The 23,914-nt window shown below is 40.0% G+C and overlaps 1 protein-coding gene across 1 annotated transcript in view; it reads left to right on the top strand.

The window, feature by feature from the left end:
- The window catches only part of LOC145413282 (adenylate cyclase type 3-like), a 186,824-nt gene extending 163,606 nt beyond the window's left edge, over nt 1–23,218 (top strand). Inside the window, exons 11-22 of the mRNA XM_080283011.1 lie at nt 1,771–1,858; nt 3,453–3,569; nt 5,601–5,632; nt 5,675–5,891; nt 7,011–7,078; nt 9,434–9,509; nt 12,365–12,590; nt 15,359–15,441; nt 16,421–16,519; nt 18,696–18,819; nt 19,830–19,954; nt 22,833–23,218. Of these exons, the coding sequence (XP_080139137.1) occupies nt 1,771–1,858; nt 3,453–3,569; nt 5,601–5,632; nt 5,675–5,891; nt 7,011–7,078; nt 9,434–9,509; nt 12,365–12,590; nt 15,359–15,441; nt 16,421–16,519; nt 18,696–18,819; nt 19,830–19,954; nt 22,833–23,009 (1,432 nt within the window). The 3' untranslated portion in view covers nt 23,010–23,218. The remainder of the gene's footprint in view (nt 1–1,770; nt 1,859–3,452; nt 3,570–5,600; nt 5,633–5,674; nt 5,892–7,010; nt 7,079–9,433; nt 9,510–12,364; nt 12,591–15,358; nt 15,442–16,420; nt 16,520–18,695; nt 18,820–19,829; nt 19,955–22,832) is intronic.
- Nucleotides 23,219–23,914: the final 696 nt, after the last annotated feature.

Below are 23,914 nucleotides of genomic sequence, written 5' to 3' on the forward strand. Positions count from 1 at the left end.
AGAAAGTCTTGTGATCAAATGAGGCGCTGAGTGGAATAATCTCTCGTGCACCAAATATAGAAAATGGAGAAAAATGGTGTTAAGTTTGTTTACTTTCAAAATGCCATATCTTTTCAACCGATAAAGATATTCTGGTGATTTTTTTTTCAAATGTAGCTGAAAACATCTGCTTCCATGTTAGAGTATGTAAATCAATGGCATTTTGAAAGAACAATATATTAACAGCATCTTTCTCCCCTTTCCTGATAGCAATGAACTGCATTTTCCCAAAAATGTGTGTTATTGCAAGCCAACCTTATGATGTATGCATGTACTTTCACAATATCCATTAATATAGCACAAAACCAGCACAAAAAAATAAAATATAGCTAAGAAAATCTGTCCGTGGTGGTCTGTGGTGCCCGAGTGGTTATTACTAGCATTCTGGGACTTCACGCACATAAGGCTAACAATAGATGTGTGTCTGAACGTGAATACATAAGAAAAATCAACCTTAACACCAGTGGAATAACCGAGCCTGATGTTGGCTTCCAAGGTTCAGGACCTGGGGAAGACAATGCTAAGCCACAACGATTTTCTGACTGGATTATTCAGGCAAAAATGGACCTAATGTCCACCTAGCAGAGTATAAACACCTTCGTGACCAGCACGGTCAGTCAGCTCCCTCTATAAAATGGGATTTTCACCCTTATTGGGGGAACTTTATCACATGATTCGTTATTGTACTAGTAGAAGAGGGTTTGGGGAATACGTTGGTGTACTTAACTCCAAAATGGCCGCTGTGGTGGACAAGAGGTTATTCCACTCAGCGCCTCAAATGATAGTAGAGAGTGAGCTTCGATGGTATGATGAATAGAAGGGATGTGGATTTGATGATGAGAATATACCAGTATACAGTATGTGAGTTTGAGGGTGGGAGGAAATCTGGAAGACAAAGAAAGCTGATGGATATGATGAGTGAATGTGTAAAAGTTGAGTCACATGAGGAAGCAGAAGAACTGATGAAGGATAGGAATAAATACAGTAGTTATATTTATGGAGATGCATGTAATAAGTGTTACACACCTTTATTAACTTAGAAGTTAACAGAATAATCTTTGTCCCACAGGCATTATGAAGCACTTTGTGGGTCATTTGGCCTGTGTGCTGAACATATCAGAGGTTTGAATGATAAGTGATTGATTGTGTACCCTTCTGTGCAAGGTAGTCTGTTGATAGTTCTGTTTTTTGTCTTCCTTCTCTTGTTCTTGGCCCCTCTCACCCCATGTGTTAGTGGTAGATAGAGTTAGGATGCTGATGGTGAAAGTGTTGTTGGATAATATACTAATATGCAGACATACAATGTCAAACTGGAATCCATTCATATTGCATTGACTTAACCTTGAATGATGAATGTTTATGTTATATTGGAGTGTTAGATTGTTTGTAATTCAGGAAGAGTTTGGCTGAGTTACTTTTCATCAGGTGTACAGCAATACCAGTAGATTCAATAGTGTCACTATTGATGTGAATTTCCTTGATGGATCTTCTTTACTTCAGCCTGCTAGTACTCTACCGAGAACTGAAATAGGGACCTGGACTGTAAATGCAACAGTTGTGTGGTATAGTCTGGGGGAGCATTGAGTCTTGGCAAAAATTAAATGTCACCCATAATGACCCTCATGCCAAACTGAATGTCTCCTGTAGTGACCCTTGTGTAATTAATATTAATTATGACCCTTGTGTAATTAATATGTGCTGTATTAATATGAACCTTCCTTTTGTTGACAGGAGTGGTTGTGGGCCGGTGGTGTACGTGAGTGTATTGGTTATATTACTGACAATGGCCTCTGTTTCTGCTGCACGATCCTTTCCACTGGTACGTTCCTAATATTAGTGACTTTGCAAATTTTGTAATACCTCCTGCACATATCCTTAGTATCCCCTTGTATCGTATGTTGGAAGCTACATTTATATTGAAAGGATATAAACTGGATATGAGAGAATATTATGACACAATATGCAAGATGAATCAAAAGGCTAATGGTGCTGTGAAACCTCCAATACTGCCTGGAATCAGGCCATTACTATTAGATTACCACATTACAGATATATCCTCCTCCTTTATTTTAGTCACCTCCAGTATTACAGTTTTAATTCATAGCTAATCCTTTAAACGACAGTGAGACCTTGTTATGCAAGACATTTTGCATGCTTTATTGTTTATTTGTTAAGCCTCTGCTCACCTGTGGTGGAAGAGGCATTAAGTGATTGGTCTGTCCGTGTGTTCATGCATGCGTGCTTGGGTCCATGTTTCCGTAACATCACACAACCCTGTCACATGTCCACACCGATCGTGAACCATTCACATAGATGCCCATTTACCCTTACACATGCTTCACTAGCATCATAAAAACTCATGATGGCACCTAGCAGCTTACCATGTACACCATACATGCACAAAATCTTCCACAATCCTTCTCTGTCTACTCTGTCATATGGTTTTTCCAGATCCATGAATGTCATAAACACCTCGTAGTCCTTCTCAAAAGCCTTTTCCACTATTTGTCTCAGAGCAAATATTTGGTCCACACATCCTTTGCCACTCCTAAAGCCACCCTGTTCATCACTCACCAGGACTTCTGCAGTCTCTCTTACTTTCTCTGTAATAATTCTTCCATATACCTTTCCTACCACACTCAGTAAACTTATGCCATGATAATTCTTGCACTTACTTCACTCATCTTTATTTTTGTACAGGGTTGCAATCACAGCCATCTTCCACTATACTGGCACAGTTTCACTCATCCATGCCTTCTTATGTATCTCCAACAAGCACTTCATTCCGCTTTCTCCACTAAATCATCTCTCCATATACATCATCAACCTCAGCTGTTTTCCCATTTTTCAGCCATTTCAAAGGGTCCTTCGCTTGTGCGAGTGTCACATTTCCTATCACTGCGTTCTTTCTCTGCACACCCCCAAAACCAATCATGTTTACAGTGGCTCTGCTCTCTTTATTCCCATTCATCAGGCATTCAAATATTCTTTCCATTTGGTCCATACTTCATCCCCGTGGGTTAATAATCTGCCACTTACATCCTTCACACTTTCACTTTTCTCTCCCATGTTACTTCTACATTTCTGCACTGCTTTCCAGAATAACTTCCTATTTCCAGAGTAATATGCATTTCATTCACTTTAATTTGGTGGAGATTTTTGTCCTTTTGCAGCTTACTGTACTTCCCATAACTCAGTGACAGAATATGACAGTACAGTACTGTGGGTTTTTACGTTTTCTTAATGCTTCTTTGTCACTAATACAGTATCAAATTGTTTTGTTAATCTCTTATTACAGCTCAGCATTCAGGATGGAGAAGTTGCAGTTTGAGGCTAAGTTAAAGTGGACAGAGTATAGTACCATTCCTTCTCATGCACCAGTGTAAAATGATCAGCTCTGCTTTGGTATACAGCGGGTGTGTGAGTGGCTGCTACGTGCAAGTGACATGGTACATGGGGTGGTGTGGCTGAGGATCACTTGGTTCACCACCCTTGTCATCCTTGCTGCTGCTGCCAACACAACTGATATGGTGAGTACACACACATATCAAGCCATTACTGTATAGATGTGAGTCATGGTTTCAGTTTGCCCTCTGAAACCTTTCCTTGGCTAAAAGGAAATTGACACCAAGGTTTCACACTGAACAAAGACCTCTTTTGGTAGTTTTCTAGAGTGGATGAGTAACAGTGTCACTGTGATGTGTTCCTCAAAGTTACAAACCACCACCTGAACACTGGACAACAGACCTTTGACCAGTGTGATGTGCTTGCTATGACTTTCCTCCAGTCAGAAGTAGGATTAGAGGGTGAACAGAGACACATTATGGCTCATTACTATTTATCTTACAGTATGTTTTTATTGCTGTTACCGTACCTATTTGAGGTTGGTGGGGATACCCACTACTGTATCCCCTTATTCAGTGTAGTGCTGCCTTTAAGTGACTGTACACTGAGTGACAAGCTAAAAGCTTTCCTTTAACCGAGGTCACAATTTTCTGTGCTATATTGGATGGTAACCTTATAATCAGATGATGTTAGGTGGTCTAGTGATTTATGGTGCTCCAGTCAGATGAGGCCAGTAATGGTTTTTATTTTAGGGATGGTTGAGTTTTATTGCTCGTGTAATGCCATTCAGGAGGAAACGAGGCTGGTCACCCTTGCCTTAAATGTTGGGACCGAGAAGCTTAACCCATGAGCTCTTAAGCTCTTCATGGGGAAGAAAAAAAAAATGTACTATATAAGTAAATATTTGAGATGTTGTTGAGATGAAATCACATGGCTGAAGATTACTGACAAGAAGTTTGGGATGGACCAAGCCACTCTCTCTCTCTCTCTCTCTTTTATATATATATATATATATATATATATATATATATACTGTATATATATATATATATATATATATATATATATATATGAAGCCTCTATGGTACAGTGGTAAAGTGTGCGTTTTAGTACACTGAAGAAAGAGGGTTCGCGCCCCACCAGGGTAATAAACTTTGGGAGCGTTCTTCTGGCCACGTATTGCATTGGCGGACATAAGGGGTGCTGTGGCTGAACCAGTGTCGCATACTAAAGTATGTTTGCACCCAGTCGGCTTGCGCGGGCCGATTACACTTGGTTCACAGAATACACACACATCCAAAGCCACTGCAACACAACAATTACATTTACAAGCACTTTGCATCCTACGTACAATCTCTACTAGACAGCCTAAGCCACTTGGTAGAGATACATTGGCTGTATCGTCCCCACTTCGGTAGGGATTGGCCGGTCCTGCAGTGGACACTCAAACGGCTGATGAGATGAGATGAGATATATATATATATATATATATATATATATATATATGAAATACTTTAATTAGAAAAAAAAGGTGGAATGTGGTATTAGCGGCCACTAGACAGATCTGGAATTTTCGTTTTATGTTTTGGCTATTATATATTAATTTTCCATACTCACATTTTTTCCAGTACAAATATCCAGTGCAAGAGCAGTCTAGTATTTATTCACCTGGTTAACACTTGGAATGGTTTTCTTCCTCACTTTTTTTTTTTTTTTTTGTTAATGTATTGTGTCCAGGTATTTTGAACAGAATGAAAGTGTATTGACTTGAGACAAAGTATGCACTTTGTATTTTATCATAATTGCTTGCAATATGCTGCTAATTTTATTCTGGCAAATACAAGATTATTTTGTTCTGCCTGCAAGAAGGACATGTTTTGTACATTATTCTGGCTGAGTCAGACATTGTTATTCATCTTAGGTGAAACTTCTTGTGCTGAAGGGGGTTAATAGTCATATTTTGTGAACAGTGTTCATTAGGTTTCTCTCGTGTTTACAAAAAACTGCAGTACCTATTTTATAACTGAACATTTACAGTGAAGATATGACTGTTCTTTGTACTTTTACAGATACACTATCAGAATTTCTTACGTACTGTTGCTCATTGTTGCCCATAATCATCCCATTTGATACATAATGTTTAAAATGGAGATATGATAGGAATAACAGAGAATATCTAATGATTGAAAACTAGATAAAGCATTTTTCTCTTGCAGTACCTGTGCATCAAACCACTTCACAACCTGCTGTCACCCTCCACCAACACCACAACTGCCAATTACACCACCAGCACCATCACACCTCCCTTTCCCACCAATGCCACCGTCAACTTCAGCACCAGTAGCAGTGAGGTGTTTTATGAGAGTGTGGATGGGTGGACATTGGCTGCAGGAGTGGAGAATAACAGTACAGCAGGCGAGGGGGAGGAGCACAGTAGTTGTCCTCATCCAGCCTACTACACATACTTCACTTTGCTTATACTTCTTGCAGCCTCACTCCTTGCACAAGTAAGTTTCCTTTTTTTATTAAATAAATTATAGCATCATTACTTATACTATACATTAACCTTGGGTGGAAAGATAAAATCCCTACAGTACATTACTATTGCCAGTATTCCAGCCTTTTGTATTCTGGCCTTAGCATATTTTTATTGTGTTTGTTTTGACTCTTTATTATCACGAGTTTTAGATATACTTTATGAATGTGTAATGAAGGACAGTAGGCATAGAGCAAACTCACTTTTTTCCAACCTTCCATAATTCCAGCAGTCTATTATTCTGGTCTAGAACGCTCAAAAATTATATAATATATGGATATTATTTTGCTTCAATTACCATAGTTTTGAATTAGTTGAAGTGCAGTAAAGATGTGTACCTGAATTTACATGTATCAAAAGCCAAAGAAAAGCAGTTGTGAAGAGACAACACTTGCCATTTGTGGTCAGCATTATGGTACATGTTCTGCTCCCATGAAATATGGAATATTTTGGCACCTCCATATATATATATATATATATATATATATATATATTGCCAGACGCCATAATCCTGTACAGGGTGGCCATTTGACTCTGAGTTATTTGTTTTACAGGGAGGGGCACTAACCCTCCACCAACCCACTTGACACGTAGGGAGCATGTATATATATATATATATATATATATATATATATAAAACCATCATCCTCTCACTTGATGTAGTGCTGCCTACTTCTTCCTTAGCCTTTATCATTCTTTTTCTGTGCCTGCCCTCCTCTCTTCCTATTTCTCCCATCTTTCCTGTCACTACTTAATGCTTTTCTTTCCGTTACAGGTGGCTTTACATTGAGTGACAAGCCAAATGGTTTCCTGTAAGCCAAGAAACCATTTACAACGCTGGGTGGTAACCATATAACCAAACCATACGTGCTCTCTACGTGTCAAGTGGGTTGGTGGAGGGTTAGTGCCCCTCCCTGTAAAACAAATAACTCAGAGTCAAATGGCCACCCTGTACAGGATTATGGCGTCTGGCAATATATATATGTGTGTGTGTGTGTGTGTGTGTGTGTGTATGTATAATATATGAGAGAGAGAGAGAGGTATCCCCACCTCTTCTCTTTAGAATACTGATGGTGTTGATGTGTTGCAGGTGAGCTACATACTAAAAAGTGTGGTGATGGTGGCAGTGACTGGTGTTCAGTGTGGCATGAACCTCTTGTTTCTCCTCCATCATCACCACCAACAGCAGCACACTTCTCCATCATTCATTCACACCACACCACTGTAAGTTATCCCACTTGTCAGTTATTGTCCAAGTGAGTGAGTGAAGCAGGCGAGCAAGAACACTATACTCCATGTAGCTGAGTGATTGGTGGTTAGCAATTAAGTAATGGCAGTCAGCTTATAATGATAGAGTGTCCTCTATATAGAAGATAGTAGATCACAGCTCCAAAACAGGATAATTTCAAAGACTGTTAAAGCAACAGTAAATCTTTCCACATTATTGGAAAGTTTATGAAAAAGTAAGAGATGCTACTAAAGTGACTTCACTCAAATTTTGCCACCATATAGTTGAATAAAAGCAAATGGCACCAAAATTTAGTTATTTCCAGCCTCATTTTTTTTCTCACTAGCCAGTTAGAGGATAGGGGCAGGGTCTTATGTAGCGCCGTGCAGGACTTTCATGCGCATGCGTGAATAATGCCAGCCACCACAAGTGACTCAGTGGCTATCAGTCAACCCAACCTGTGCTCATGGTTGTGCACCTTACACTCGTTGCGTTCCTGCGCTTGTCACAATGACCAGAAAAGTCGAACACTGTTACTGCATAAATTTTGCCAATAATTCGGTGGTACCCAAGGTAGAACTATCAAGAAGATCCAGCAAGTTTTGGGGAATGAAACCATGAGGTAACGCATATAAAGGAGTGCTACAACTGCTTAAAAAATGGCTGAATGTCAGTCAGAAGTAGCTCACATCCTGGGAGGCCATCTGCAAGAAAGAGTGCTGAAAATGTGAAGAATGTCTACGATTTGGTCATGGGAAATCATTAGTTGATTGTCAGAGAAATTGCTAATGAAACTGGAATCAGCAGTGGATCAGCACACAAAATTTTAATGAATGGGTTGAGCATGCGAAGAGTTGCCACCAAGTTCGTTCCAGAGCTGCTTTTGTGTGAACAGCAAGCTCTGTGGATGAACATTGTTCAAGACAGGTTGGAGTGTGCAAATCATGACCCAGACTTTCTGAAGACTGTTATCACTGGAGATGAGCTTGGGTGTATGGGTTCAACCCAGAAACCAAAGCACAGTCGTCCCAGTGGAAGCACTCAGGGGTGCCTCAGCCAAAAAAAAGCATGACAGGTCCACAGCAATGTGGATGCATATTGACAGTTTTTTCATTTACCGTGGTGTTGTGCATCATGAATATGCACCAGAAGGTTAGACTGTCAACAATCATAACTACCTTGATGTTGTCCGTCGTCTTTGTGAAGCAGTTTGGTGGAAGAGACCAGACCTTTGGAAAGTAGGAAGTTGGAAGCTGCACCATGACAATGCCACTGCCCATTATTCTCAACTGATTCAGGAATTTTTGGTCTAGCACAACATCTCACAGGTCCAGCAGGCTCCCACACACCAAACATGGCTCTGTGCAACTTTTGGTTATTTCCCAAGCTCAGAACTCCGCTGAAGAGTTCCCGATTTGAGACAAGAGAAGAGATCATGACGAATGCAACAAAGCACCTGCAGGAGATATCGAAAACTGACCTTGAAAAATGTCCCAGGCAGTGGAAAGCTACATGTGTCAAGTCAGAAGGGGCCTGCTTTGAGGGGGATTAGTGTCCTAGCTCAACAGATTAGCTGTTTACTTTTTTTTTAGAGCCTAAGGTCGAATACTTTCTGAACAGACCTCGTATAAGACAAAAACCACCAAATTGAGCACCAGGATTGGACTATTTCATCCATCATTAATGCTGCGGCATACTTGCACACCTCATTGGAAAGCATATGAAAAAGTAATTGGTGTTACTTAAGTGCCTTTTCTCAAAATCTAGTACCATATTGCTTTAAAAAAAATGAAAACTGAGCTGTGTCAGAAATTATCAAAGCTACAGGTGATGTAGGCTCATCTTTGGGAAGCTAAAATGACAACTAGAAAGCGTGCTCACTCAAACATGTTCCCCTTTTTTTCAAGTGTGGATGCCTTTAATAGTCCAAACCTCTGTCATTTATTCACGCCACATTTATCACTTATTGTGATAAATCCTGAGTTATCACTGTACCTGTGATTTATTCCAGTGGGTATCCAGTACCTTTATGGGTATTTCGAGATCAGATATCAGATGCTGCATTTTTAACACATCTTTTAAGCTATATATTGAAAACCGTTGAATTACTATAATAAGTAAGAAAATGAATTTGTGTTACAAAGTAGAGAAAAAAGTATACAATTGTGAATACGTTTTGATACAGTGAATCCCTGTCATTCTCTAATATTGCTTCATTTTATTATCCAGCCTTAGCCTCACCAGTCTTACTTTATAATTTATTATGTTTTTTGCTTTTCTTTCAGGGGTGTACAAGAGCCTCTCAGTCTATCTATAGAACTCTGTCTTATCACCATTCTTCTCATCTTTCTTAACAGACAGGTAAGAGTGATGGGTTAAAGGCATAAGTCAGAGGTCTGTATTCAAGCTGATGCTGTAGGTCAGTGATGTAGTGTGCTCATTCTGAATTTAATCAAACTCAGTGTCTGTTAACCCCACACAATCCAAGAAATATAATTAACTGAACCTCCAGCAAAGCCTTGCACAAATTGAAATAATAAAACTCCTAGTATTCATGAGGGTGCCCTTTTGAAGAATTTGCAATTTTTACTGTACACCAAATTCAGTCTCATCATCATCACCCTCGTTATCATCATCTTCCAACCCCATATTCCTACCTGAAGTTGGTTTGTGGTATGATGAAGAAACTAAGAAAGAGAAACCATAAAACTGGGAGTCATTCATGCATCATTTAACCTTATGCTTCAAGTGCTTTGTATATGCTGTGGCAGGGGGAAAGGGCGGTGCTTGGGGTGCCATAAATGTACTATGCCAGATTTATTGCCCCACTAAAGCCTATTTGATCTAGTTTTGTTGCACAAAACTTGCCAGAGGCTCTCTCCCATTATTGCCACACCTTTCCAGTTACCTTTAAAAGCGCCGAGACATCCATGAGGTAAATAAATTTCTGTTGTGACTGCCACTTTGCTAAATTGCATAATCAGTATATGAGGGGATAATGAAATATGAAACACATGAGAAATCAGTAAAGAAAAATTATTTGTAGAGGTTTATGATAATTTTGTATAATTTTCTTGGTAGTTCATGACTATATCATATTTGTGTGTGTGTGTGTGTGTGTGTGTGTGTGTGACCCCAGTGAGCAGCAGGAAACCAGCCACGTCAGCTGGTTGGTCCCAGAGATATTTTGTTGAGGTTCACTTGAAGGATTGTCTGTGTTGTGATAGTTAAGTGCATGAAGTGAGTAAGTGTGGTGTGGTGGAGGGTTGCATGCAGTGTGGGTAGTGTGTGACCTGTATTTTGCGTTGATATTGTAGCAGGAAAGGATGATGACTGCATTGCCATATTGCTAGGTTTACTCATAACTCTCTGGGTAGGGTGGTACATGTATTGAAGGAGTGGATGTCTGGTATTGTTTCATGAAGGTTTTGTATTTATGGATGTGTTTATGAAGAGTTGAGAGGAGGATGTTACTGAGACACTTTGTGAAGTGTTGAGTGGTTTTTCATTTTTGCTTCTTTGTAGAGGGGATGATGTAACACACTGTAAAGTTACTGGGGTGAGATGAGACGAGCTGAAGCAATGAACTGGGTGCCTTTCTGATTCATAGGATCCTTGACTGGAAATATTTTTGTTTGTTGATATAGATGATCAGTATTTATGGTCTTATCCTGTTATTATTCTTAAGGCTTTGTTTTTAGTTGATTAAAACTTAGATATGTTTGGGTTGGTTAAGGCTGGGGATGAACTGAGGCTAGCATTAGGTGTGTTTGTGTTGGTTAAGGTTCTGGCCCATCTGAGACGAGCATCATAGTTGTACTGATGAACTGTTTTTGAGAGCTTTCATTGATTCTTTCTGTTGTTCAGTTGTATTTATGTGTTACATAATGCCATATTTACGTGTTTAACTTGAACTACTACCTCTGGAAAATGTTCATGTTTATCTCAATCTGTCTGTTGCCAGACACCTCAATCCTGTAAGGAGTGGCCACAAACAAATCACCTCCATGTCACCCTGTCCCCTACCATTTCACTGCCCTCCTCCCAGCTCACACACCCCTCTCTCATATACCTTCCCACTCCATCCCTCCATCTCATCCTCAGCTTCCCCTATACTCTTCCTCTCCACATTACTCACTTACACTCTCCTTATTAGTCTCTTGCTCTCCATCCTCTCCATATGGCCAAAGCACCTCAGTGTATTTCTCCTAATCCTTTTTATGATCACATCCACATCCACACCACAACTCTCCTTCACTTCCTCATTAGTCAGTCTGTCCCTTCATGTAACTCACATGCTCCTCTCAAATAGCTCATGTTTGAATATAAGTTATTGTGGTATTTAATGATTACTGTGAAATTATTCTGCATTACTGTTGGTTAGACTGTAATGTTTAAGGAAGTCACTACATGTTGCTAACATAGCAAAATAGTAAATGTTAAGCTTATAATTACCAGGTAAACATATGTAAAAAGTAAGTACATTTTAAGGTTGAGTGTGATGGATATTGCAGTATCATATGGCTGTAGGTGGATTTTGAAGGGGTTGAGTCTCCCCCATATCTCAGTTTTTTTTTTTTTTTTTTTTTTTTTTTTTTTTTTTTTTTAAGTAAAGGAGTTAAGGTGTCTCAGTTCCACTTCACAGGCATAACTATTTGAATACAGGGTATATATATATATTTATTTTCTTTTTCAGCGTGGTTGTGCTTCACATATAGAATATCTGTCAGATTTTCCTCAGTCCTTAGACACTTTATCTTCCACATTCACACCTATGATGCTGCTCAGCCAGTCATCCTCTTTCATCTCAGCATGTTCAGATCATCCAGTCTTCCAGTCTGCATAACCTCTTCAATATTTGTTATACTAGATATCTCCTGTGGCACATTCCCAGTTCTGTCACTCAGTGAGGGCCTACATAACCATCTCATTATTTTCACTGCTGTGCATTCCAGCCTGCTTGTATTCCCTTCTGAGCCAAATCTCACTTGGCTTGTGTGTTATGGTCTTAACAAAAGATGTTAGTGTCTCTACCAGATAGCAACTTCTTCCATGATACATTTCTTTTCTTCATGTACTCCTTTACCTTGTTCCTTCTCAACTTAACTCCAACTTATCATGCCTTACCAAAATGGCCATATTGAGCTAAACGTATCCCAGATTGATTTATGCCAAGCACACACTCTTGACATGATTCCATCTGACCTGCCAATCAGACTGAGAAGACATCACGGTTGTTATATCTGTGGCGGCGTGAGGTGGAAGAGCAACGAGAACGTGCAGCAGACATCAGACAGCGTAATGAGGCCCTGGTGTACAATATCCTCCCCCAGCATGTGGCCACGCACTTCATGGGCATTAGGAGAAAGAAGCACGAGGAGTTATATTCTCAGAGTTATGATGAGATTGGTGTCCTTTTTGCCTCCATGCCCAACTTTGGAGGTCAGTGGCTGAATGATTCTTTTATAACCTTTGGAATATACTGTACTAATTAAATTATTGTGGTTGATGGGGACACTCACCGTCCACTCACTCAGCGCAGTGCTGCTTTCGGTGTCTGCCCATTCCTCTCTTCCTTTCTTCCTCTTCTGTCTTTCTTTCCTTCATTCTTTCCTCTTCCTTCTGCCTATGGGTGACTTTACACTTGCTCTTCGGTCTTTCTTTCCCTCATTCTTTCCTCTTCCTTCTGCCTATGGGTGACTGTACACTTAGTGACAAGCCAAATGGTTTCCTGTACACCAGGAAATCATTTGCTATGCTGGATGGTATCCATATAACCAAATTATGGCACGTGGTGGTTTAGTGGGTAATTAAGGAGCTCCGTCAGATTGAGCCTGTGTAGGCTTATATCCAAGGGATGATTGGGGTTTATTGCTCACATCATGCCACTCGGGGATGAGTGCGGTTTGTCACTCTCATCTTAAATGTCAGGACCAACATGCCTAGCCCCAGGCTCCTACACTCCTCATGGGGCAACATAGGACTGGATGATGGATGGATGGATGGTATGGCTAGAAATGAACCAGAGATACTGAACCCTCAAATATTCATAGTTACCAGGTGTGTGCTGGCCTTAGATCAGTATCATAAGAAATCACTGATATCTCTGATTATTTTATGGTTTCAGACAGTATTAAGAGAATGAAACCAAAATATATAAACTTTGTTGATTTCCCTAAATACCACAATTCGATCTGGCTTGTCTGCCACTGGAGCCACAATTCGGTCATGTTTTTTCGACTTTCACCAAGGGGAAGATCAATATGTTCTGCCTAAAGAGGAAGAATTTACACACCTGACAGCGCAATCGGCACCCCCCTAGGCCCAATGGTTACCGCACAATCGAGGGTCAAAGTTGAAAAAAAAAAAAAAATAGTTGCCCCCAAAATTTTCGAAAGTCCCCATAGTTTTGATAACTAACTATTTCTATTACTGAAATAGGTCATTACAATATCATATGTCACACCAAGCCCGAGAACAGGTGTTTTGGGGTGTGGGGAGATTACTTGCTTTTGGGGAGATAAAGTACCCTGTGGGGAGAAGATTTGTAGGTATGGAGGTTGGATAAAACCATCTTTTCTCATCAAAGTAGAGCACTTTAGTTTGTTCTTTACCAACTACTATGGAAACAGATGTGTATATACATGTGGGGAGATAAGATTCGATCAGGGAGAATGCCCACAACGAGTACATTGAACCTTGGGAGATCATTTACGGTAACAACCAATTTGGCTAGTTGAAACAAACATAATCTATGTGATTTAGCATATCAACCATGCAAGCAGGTGTGTTTGCAGGTGTGGGGAGATACTTCACGTATGGGGAGTAATCCTGCAGTGCCTCATAGTACTTCAGAAACTTTCAGAAACATGGCGCCTGAGACTGTAGATGTATCGAGGTCCAGGCAGTTTTTTACAAGGTGCGCTATATTGTTGTGATTCGGCTGAGGGGGCTAAGGTGTTCAACACGTACTTTGACATGCTTCGGTATTTAGGGATTAATGGTTGACATCTGTTGATAACTCAGCAGTTCCAGTACCAGTAGCATTCAGTCAAAAATTGTATGTGTAAAAATCTCAGAAATTGCCTAAGTTATCTCTTGTTTATGGTTATGGAACTGCAATATATTTTCTGATCTGATGAAGGTACACACTTTGTATAGTTTTAGCTCCTTTTTAACAGCTGTAATGACTCTCTCTCTCTCTCTTGACAACCAACAGAGGATTTTATTGAACTTAACAGAGCTCGTAAAATGACGAGGATATCAGGACATTGTTGTTGTTATTGATCAACCCCAGTCTGTCTGGCAGAGCATGCCCATTGACCACAGGCAAGCAATTGCTGTAGCAGGGAAGCCCCATGCATTGATCTGATGTTCCGTTGTGGTTGATAGTACCTTACAGAGCAGGGAAAATGTGGAGGTTTGGTTTCTGGATGCATGTCAGATTTGAAGCACTCCATTTAGGTAGTTGTGGCATCATAGCAGGCACCAGGCTTCCCCATTATCTGGTTATATGCTCACCACTCAGTATCATAAATAGTTCCCTGGGTTACAGGAAGCCATTAGGCTTACCACTCTGTGTAGAGCTACCTGAATTGGAAAGAAGAGTAACAATAATTGACAGGAGGAAAAGGAGAACCAGGAAGAGAGGAGGGCAAATGCAGAGATAGAATGATAAAGGTGAATGAAGAAGTAGGCAGCACTACATCAAATGTGTGGATGGTGGTTACCACTACATACCACTTACAGGACAATGTAAACTATAGTGACAAGCACAAAAAACATATTTCTTTTGCAGTATGAGTGGTAGTTTTTTTTTTTTTTTTTTTTTTTTTTTTTTTTAAGGGACAAGGGTACCACCAAGCAGATATACTGTATATTTCATTTTATGCCTTGCTGTTTTGTTTTCTATAAATTTGGGGAAACTGCTGATACTATTACTATTAGTCATATGACATTTTTGTATCAGTGTACATTATTATTAGAATTATAATGATTGTTATTATTATTATTATTATTATTATTATTATTACAGTAGTAGTAGTAGTAATGGAGTAGTAGTACTGTATTGGTGTTACTTTTTTTACTGAGGAGGTGGGGTAGGTACCCAGGTCTCCCTCCCTTATTTCCTACCAGTCAGCCATTGGTAACATTAGTTTGTGCTTGCATCAGGAAACTAACCACAGTACTGTATTATCTTATTCTTGCAGACTTTTACTCTGAGGAGTCTGTCAACAATCAAGGCCTTGAGTGTCTCCGCTTTCTTAATGAGGTCATCTCAGACTTTGACCAGGTGAGAGGACAAACTGCTTATCTTTTATACAGTCATAAGCCCTCATTTTCGGTCAGATTTGTGTGTGTGTGTGTGTGTGTGTGTGTGTGTGTGTGTGTGTGTGTGTCTGTGTCTGTGTCTGTGTCTGTGTGTGTGTCCAATTCTGGGCATAGGCTTCAGTGCCCGTACATAAGGCTCAGTAGTCCTCGTACATACCACACACCATTAGTAACTATATTTCAATACATTTTTTTTCTGTCTCTTTCTGATAAGATTACTACTTGTCTAGCTTTCTTGTTGTACCTCATTAGAGATAAAATCCTTGGTTCCTCCCCCCCCATTTTATCCCTCCCTCTATAATGTTTATATTAATGCAGTAAGTACAGTCTGCTTCCCAATCCTTCTCTCTCCCCTCCCTCTGTTTGATGTACTCTTCCCTTCACCTTTGTTGGGCCACTGGCTGATAGTCAACTAAGTGTAGCTTCAACTTAGGAAGACAGAAATCAGGCCATTTTTGCTTGCCAGCATGTAAAGCAGCAGTACATTAAGAAAATCTATAAAATAATACAAGGTAAATTAGATGGCCGTAATTTTACTGTACACCTTTGGGAGAGGAGAGGAAGTCATAGCCAGGGTTTAACATCAAATAAATACTTATTACATAGTGTTAAGATCACAATTTGAAACTGTGGTAATTACCTGAGGAACAGTTCACAATGGTGCTTTTGCTCAGGCTGTGTAGAAGTAGTCCTTGTGTAGTCAAGCAAAGCTTCAAACTGCCACTTTAACATTGAAAAACAGATCTTAGTATGGTGTGAAACTCTAACACAAAATTGTACCAGCCAGGGAAAGGATTATTATAATGGGTGAGTAGAAAATTTTAATGGGTGAGTCGGACCTATGGCTCACAAATGTACATGGCAAGGATTAGTTTAAGTTCACATAGTACTGTATAGACAGAAGGTCCCTATTTGTAACCCACCCTCCCTTCAACATATAGCTGCTGGAGTTGGCTCAGTTCCATGACATCATCAAGATCAAGACCATTGGCTCCACGTATATGGCAGCGAGTGGACTCAACCCTTCACGTCAGGTTAAGGTCAGCTCAGAAACCCCACTTGTCTTCAGATCAGCTTGCCTCACTTCACCCTGATGTCTTGTCTATCTTTTCTTTTATATGTCTTACCTCTTATTTTATGTACCTCACCTGATTTGCAGGACTAACAGTTTTGTCACCCTGATCTCTTATAAACCCCTCACTATATTAACCTTACCTCTCAGCAATCTCTTGCCATGTTTAATCACCCCTCATTAACATTACACCTTGTCTGGTGCATCTTTAATCAGCCGTACTTCATGCCCATGTCATCTCTCACCCATAATCCATCCTCATCTTTCGTCAACCTCCTGACATGTGTGCTGCTCTTGATGTCAGTTTCACCTTGTCTGTGTAGCACCGCACCTCACCAGAGCTGGATAACGTATAATCAGTTCCTTCATCCAGTCAGCCAACACCATCCCAAAAAGGCTTAAGTAGTTTGCAGAAAGGTTGAATAGTATGTGTTCTTCCATAAAAGAGAGTTTCATTGTAATCCATACTGAATAAACAGTAGTGTATCAGTTGATATTGAGAGTCTGTGGTCTGCATTATGTGGAGAGATGGACATAAATAAGGAAGTTTATGAATGTTGTGGCATTGCTAATGAAATGATTGAATGTGTTTGGAGGAATGCCCTGAGATTGTATATGTGGTGCAAATAGTAAATGAGAAAGACAGTAAGAGAGTGCGCTGTGTGTGAGTGGGGTGGAAGGGGTGGGGGGAGAGGAAACTGGGGACAAGGTAGAAGAGAGTGGTGTGGTATATAAATAAGAGTGATGGGATAATTGGAGGACTGCCTTATGGTGGACAGAGAGGCATGGAAGTGAGTTGTTTGTGGCCATCTCTTCCATGCCTAAGTCATCTAGCTGTGGATAGATACTGTAGATTTAATTTTCCTGTCAGTTAGCATTATTGGTTCAGAACTACTGAACCATTATGTAAGGCATAAATGCATATAGCAAACTCTCTGTCTTGTATTAATAGTGCTACAAATAGTAGATACATTCATAGGATATAGTTATCATGTAAGTTAATTCTTAAAAACTAATGTTTGAAGCAAAAGACAGACATTATGGTAAAGTTTAGAGGAGGGGGGAGGGCAAGAGCTTTTTCATGACATAGATCTGAATATGACTGACTGGCTATATATACCAAAGCTGGCAGTTTGCCACTTTTCAGGAGCTGCTGGTAGTTGCTTGTGCATTGCATCCCTCTCCTTCCCTCTCTCCCTTAAAGCTTATTGCCCTCACTCATGCTTAGATAGATGAGGTTTTGTTGTTTGCATTAAGGAAACATTAATTCAGAAGATTTTTAACTAACCCTGTTGTGATGTTTGACACCTGAAAGAATGCCAGCGTGAGTGAAAAGTGCACATGAACAATAATATGTACCGGTATGTGTCTGAATATATTAATACAACTACAACAGCAGTGTGCAATCACATTTTACCCCATACAGGTATAAACAGGAGCGTAGGGGCTCAAGGTTGGGCTACTGAGTCCCAACATTTAAGGCAGTGGTGGCCAGCCTCACTTGACCCTGAGTGGTATAATGCAGACTAGAAAACACAACCACTCCTGAGATGAAACTCATACAGGCTCCATCTGTCTAGAGTGCTTTATCCCACTAAATCACTAGGCATCCTTTGGTTATATGGTTACACTCCAGCATAAGAAAATATTTCCCGGGATACAGGGAACCATTTTGCCTGTCACTCATTGTAGAATCATCAGGAGAGAGAGAGAGAGACAGACAGACAGATGGACAGACAGAGAGAAAGAGAGAGAGAGAGATTTTGTCTTGTATGTTGCCAGATTTTCTACTGTTTGAATTAAAAGGCAGCATTGAATCTTTGAGTAAGCTAAAGGGCCATGAAACACACCAGTGTTCTTGTTTTCAGAAAACATTTATTTCCTTATTATCAAAATATTATAAGACGAGTTTGGAGTATTAACAGCATAAAACCATGTGTGCAACAGGTAACCACTGAAAACTCATATTCAGACTATTTTAGCACAAAAGTTTCCTGTCTAATGAAAATAATGTCAGATTTTGTCTACAGGAGTACATGCAGGAGTAGGTGAGATTCCTAGTGGTGCATTGGTTTTGTTTTTTGGTCTGTGTTGCTTATTGTGCTGTATTTATGACTCTTGAATATGTGTGCTCTTTCCTTCAGGAGGATGACCCAGTAAAGGTGCGATGGGCTCACTTGGCACTGCTTGTGGACTTCGCGTTTGAGCTGGTGCATGCACTGCAGTCCATCAATGAGCAGTCGTTCAACCACTTTGTGCTCAGGATGGGTATGCACACTTCCAGGCACTTCTTGCATGTATAGTCAGAAACTGTCATTACTGCCATTCAGACACTACCATAACCCCCCAGATACCACCGTCACACACACACACACACACACACACACACACACACACACACACACACACACACACACACACACACACACACACACACACACACACACACACAAAACACACACACACACACACACACACACACACAAACACACACACACACACAAAACACACACACACACACACACACGAGTGGAAGTTGTCAGCGGTGGAGCTCCATGCAGATCGTGGGAAAATAACGCAAAATTCGCAGCGAAAAAGAAGCATGCCTATTGTGACTTGAATGCGTGAGTGGTGGTCCCGTTTCATTTGAGTGAAAATATGCCAGAGGTGTCGGTCAGATAAGAGTAAAACGCAGTGACGGTTTTAAATTTTGTATGATTGTGCCATGGCAGAGAGAAGCAGTTCATTGTTTACATCCAGATAGTTCACAGGGTACCGGGGTTCTCTAGTGAAGTTAAAGATAGGTTAATGCATTGCAGAGTTGAAGTGGACCTATGAATAAATGTGAAATGTACTGTTTTGTTTAACTGGAGTACTGTATAGGGAAAATAAGAGTAATTGAAAAAGGGTTTTGAAACAAAGTGACTGGGAGAAGGAGAAGGAAGGATAAACTCTAAATGAAGTTAAGGGTAGGAATAAGATGTAAGTGTAAGATGGCTTGGAATTAAATGAAAAACAGGAGTTTAATAGTAATTGGACTACTTATACAGAATCTTTTTTACTATGGACATTCCAGAAGGAAGAAGGGCTATGACACTGGGTAACAGATAGGCAGTAGTGGTAGGAGTAGTAGTAGTAGTTGTTGTTTTCATTGATTTTTCGTTTCTTTTACTTCTAACACTAAATTATGACTGACACCTAATGTAGTAGTAGTTCACCCATATATTGATAACTAAGGTGCCACATTCATTTGAAATTCATTCTTACTGACCCCACAGGCATTAACCACGGTCCAATTACTGCTGGTGTCATTGGTGCAAGGAAGCCACACTATGATATTTGGGGCAACACTGTCAATGTGGCATCCAGGATGGAGTCAACAGGCAAGGCTGGATGCATACAGGTCAGTGCTGGCATTAATATCAATCTATTTTGCTTTTCTCAGTGTGATGTTGCCACCACCATTCTTTATTTTAGTGATAACATAGATTGCAACTCATTGCAATGGCGCCCCTCAGCACAACACACTCACCTTATGCACTCCATTCTCACAGTACAGGCAATCCTTCAACTTTGGGAGTGCCTGACAAAAGTGGCTGGTTTCCAGAAATTTGCTGGGGTCATGTCCAGATGAGCTTGGGGTCACATCAGCAGTAGCAGCTGTCCTTCATGATCAAGTAGCACCAAGCTATTTCCTTTAGTTTCTTCAGTGTGGTAATCTCTTTATGACTTAATTGTTCTCACAGAGTGCCTGTATTCAGTTTAGGAAAACCGTCTTATAGTCTTCATTGACACCGTTGGTATATATATACATTTTATGGGTCCGACTCTGGGCATAGGCTTCACAGCCTGCTATGAAAGCCCAGTAGTCCTCCTACATACCATACACCCCTACGTGTCACCGCTTTGGCGCTAACACCCACCGTCCATACTGAATACATGCTAGGGCTGTCTCATACAGGACTGGTGTATTGGTATTAACAGGGATATTTTTACGACATGTCTGCAGGGCTTCTGGTAGATCAGTAAAGTCGAATTTAATGAAATTCAAATCCTTAAACTGTTCCCTGCCCCAGCAGGGATTTGAACCTGGGTCCGGTAGGACTGCAGGCCATCTCTCTACCGATTGAGCCTCATAGCTAAGGAGGTAACCTGTTCATTAAGCAGCTTGTGCATTAATTACCCTACAAACAGTTGGGTCATGTTTTAAAAAATGGGGAACTCTGTTGAAGCCATGGGTGTGTAAATCTCATATCTTTGGATGTAGAGGACAAAGTGGAGTTGCTTTTCTTCCCCCTTCACTCTTGCCTCTGTACAGAAAATATTATACAAAAAATTTTTTATCTGCACCACCACCACCATCATTACAAAATCCTCACTCAGTTCATTTACTTCTTTACCTGTTTACCTGGGTGACAGTTGGATGATATCTTGCTTTTGAGACGTCATTTGAGCAGTACAAGTGATGGGACAGTGTGAGAGTGGAAAGACATGCCTGCATAGCAAAGGATGTAGCATAACAGCATCTGGTCTTGATACTTTTGTACATCACTTATTTTCTTCTTTTATAGTTTCCTGTTTCCCATCACTCTCAGTAAGAAGCACCATAGTCACCTCTGTGTCCCTCATGAGTGATATACAGCTTGCTTCCCTGTGCTGGAGTTAGAAAGGTGGGGTGACATAGCAGATGAATGCATCCCTACCCACTAGAAGGCAACTGAAAAAGCATTTAGGCAGGATATGAAAGACAGTGCCTTGACCGACCACTTTTCTATGGCCACCCATCAAGCATTAGCTGTCATTTACCAGTGGATGTCTCCTGAATTTTGAATGAGTTTGTACCACTCCTCAGAAATGCAATCAAGAAAGCACACTGCAACCCACGGGTTAAGGTTACACTTTTTCCTAAGGCGTGACCATTTATGGAGTACAGCAGTTCAAGGCAGAGGATTGAATGATTTTGTAGTTGCCAGGGATGGAATAATTAAAATGTCAGACTAAGAAGGAAGTCCAGTGCAGTAAAAGAACTTTGTGAATTATACTACTTGTATACTACTTATGTATACTACTCACAGGGTTAAATATTACTTAACTCTTACAGCTAATAGCTTTTTCCAGTGTTCCTTTCAGTGACACAACAAATTCTCATGTTAAATAATACTGTATAGATGTTCTGTGACTTGTGAGAATTTTAGAACTGTATTCTTGAAGCATTAAACTAGTACATAACACATGCAGCAAATATTGTATTTTCTAGTATAGCTACTTGTGATGCAGAACATAAATTCTCGTATTACTACATACAGATGTGCTGTATCAGTCCAGTGCAGTTCTCAAATCTGAAATGGTCATGATCCAGAGGCTTTCAGGAAACTGATTTTTAGAAAAGACTGGAGCTATCATTACCATCAGTTGTGTGTGTAGACATCCTCTAGCTTTGCATTACTTCTGTAATCACTTTTCCCCTTGTTATAATTCATTTTCTGACAATCATAGATTGATGGTTCGTGTGGAATAATTGAACAATAAACAGTGACTATTGCCCATGGGGACAGAATCATGTGAGTCCAGCTTGAACTAGCTTGGGTGACTGTAGACCACTGTGACACACTGTCAGTAGTGTGGTGACTCTGAAAACTAAACCAATATTTTTGGCAGTGCAGCGTTAAATATCTTCTTTCAAATAATTTTTCTTTAATCTTACTAATTCAGAATTCTTTTAGAAAGCTAGTATTTTTTGGAAATTTGGAATTTGGCTCTTTGGATATTGCACTGAATTGTGAAAGTTAAATGTGTACTGTACCACATCAAAATCATGATAAGGTATAGTGTAGTGCAGATGCGTAGAATAGAAAAAAATTATGGGCTAAGAATTTGGGCAATTTTTTATTGTTGTAACATACAGTATACAGTGCAACCTCTCAAATTCAAAATGCATAGGTCTAAAGGCTTTACAGAAATTGGCATATTTTGGAACTTAAAATCTTAATGGTAACTAATGGCAAAGTAATGTAATAAGTAGCCTACAATACCATTAACAATAAATGCAATGAATTTGTTTTAGTAATTTATCATCTCCTTTTGTATATGTTCATAACAAAATGTTGTCTTCAAAGACACATTGATTTTGTAAAGACAGGTGATATCACCAGCCCCATATTGCATGAAAATATTATTTTAGAATGGTAGTTTCTTGGAAATTGGATTTCCAGATTTGGGAGTTTGTACTGTGTGTGTGTGTGAGAGAGAGAGAGAGAGCTAATAAGTAGATGTGCCAACAGGTGACTGAGGAGACTACAAAGATCCTGCAACATTTTGGGTATGTGTTTGAGCAGCGTGGCCTGATCGCAGTGAAGGGCAAGGGTGAGCTAATGACCTACTACCTAGTGGGGAAAGCAGCTAGTCCACACCAGGTCAATGGCGAGAGTGTTGACTACTCACGCTCAGAAAATCCTTAGGCCATGGCAGGTGGAGGAGCAGAAAGTGGACAGAAGAATTATGACAAGGCATAAGAAAGAGAGGTAAATCATCAGCTGTAGGAGCATCAAATATTCTCACATAGACAGACAGTATGCAACACCACGTGGCGAAAGAAAGTGGATGGACGAGATGTAAACCACCAGATGATAAATACTGAAGATCACAAGAACACAGGGAGGAAGAGATGGACAGATAAAAGGTAATCCAATAGAAGAACAGGGAAGGAAATCAAAAGTATACGAAAGGTAAACGATGAAGTAAGAGAAGTAAGAGGTGAGCAGTATTATAAGTAAAAGAAGTAATTGAGAGAAGATAGTCATAAGTTTACCAGATATCAAATACTATCACTCTGGCCAATACTGTTTAAAAGAAGGAGGTAAAATTAGTAGAAATAAGCCACCAGTACCATAAATGTATGAGAGAGGAGAATTAAAAAGTGAATGAATAGAAGTTATCCGTCACTAGACAGATCAGTCACAGGAGGAAGGGGTGGTTGTAGGAGAGATATCAACTGAAAGACTTTAGTATTTCTTGCCAGGTTACCAGTAGCTGACAACAGATTAAATGGTAGGAAGATAGGTGACCAGGAAAGTAAAATTTGTTTAAAGATAGATAACTTGTGCCATGCCACTGTTAGACCCCACAGCCAGAAAAGAGAGAATAGCAACCACAGAAATTGCAGTTCTGGCTACTTCTGACTTATCTGTTGTGCAATAACATTGTAGTTCATCCAGGGAGGCTGTCATGACAAGATCTCCATGCTTCTGATATAGTCACCATACCATCATTGTTTTCAGTAGAAAGACTTTATAGAGTTATATTTCTTCTTTCAGGACCTTATTCCCCCATCTCATTTTTAAATTGAAAAATAAAGTCAGAAAAT

This window comes from Coenobita brevimanus, chromosome 95 (assembly GCF_032717465.1).
Source record: "Coenobita brevimanus isolate Jiangsu-jjx chromosome 95, ASM3271746v2, whole genome shotgun sequence".
Classification (NCBI taxonomy): domain Eukaryota; kingdom Metazoa; phylum Arthropoda; class Malacostraca; order Decapoda; family Coenobitidae; genus Coenobita; species Coenobita brevimanus.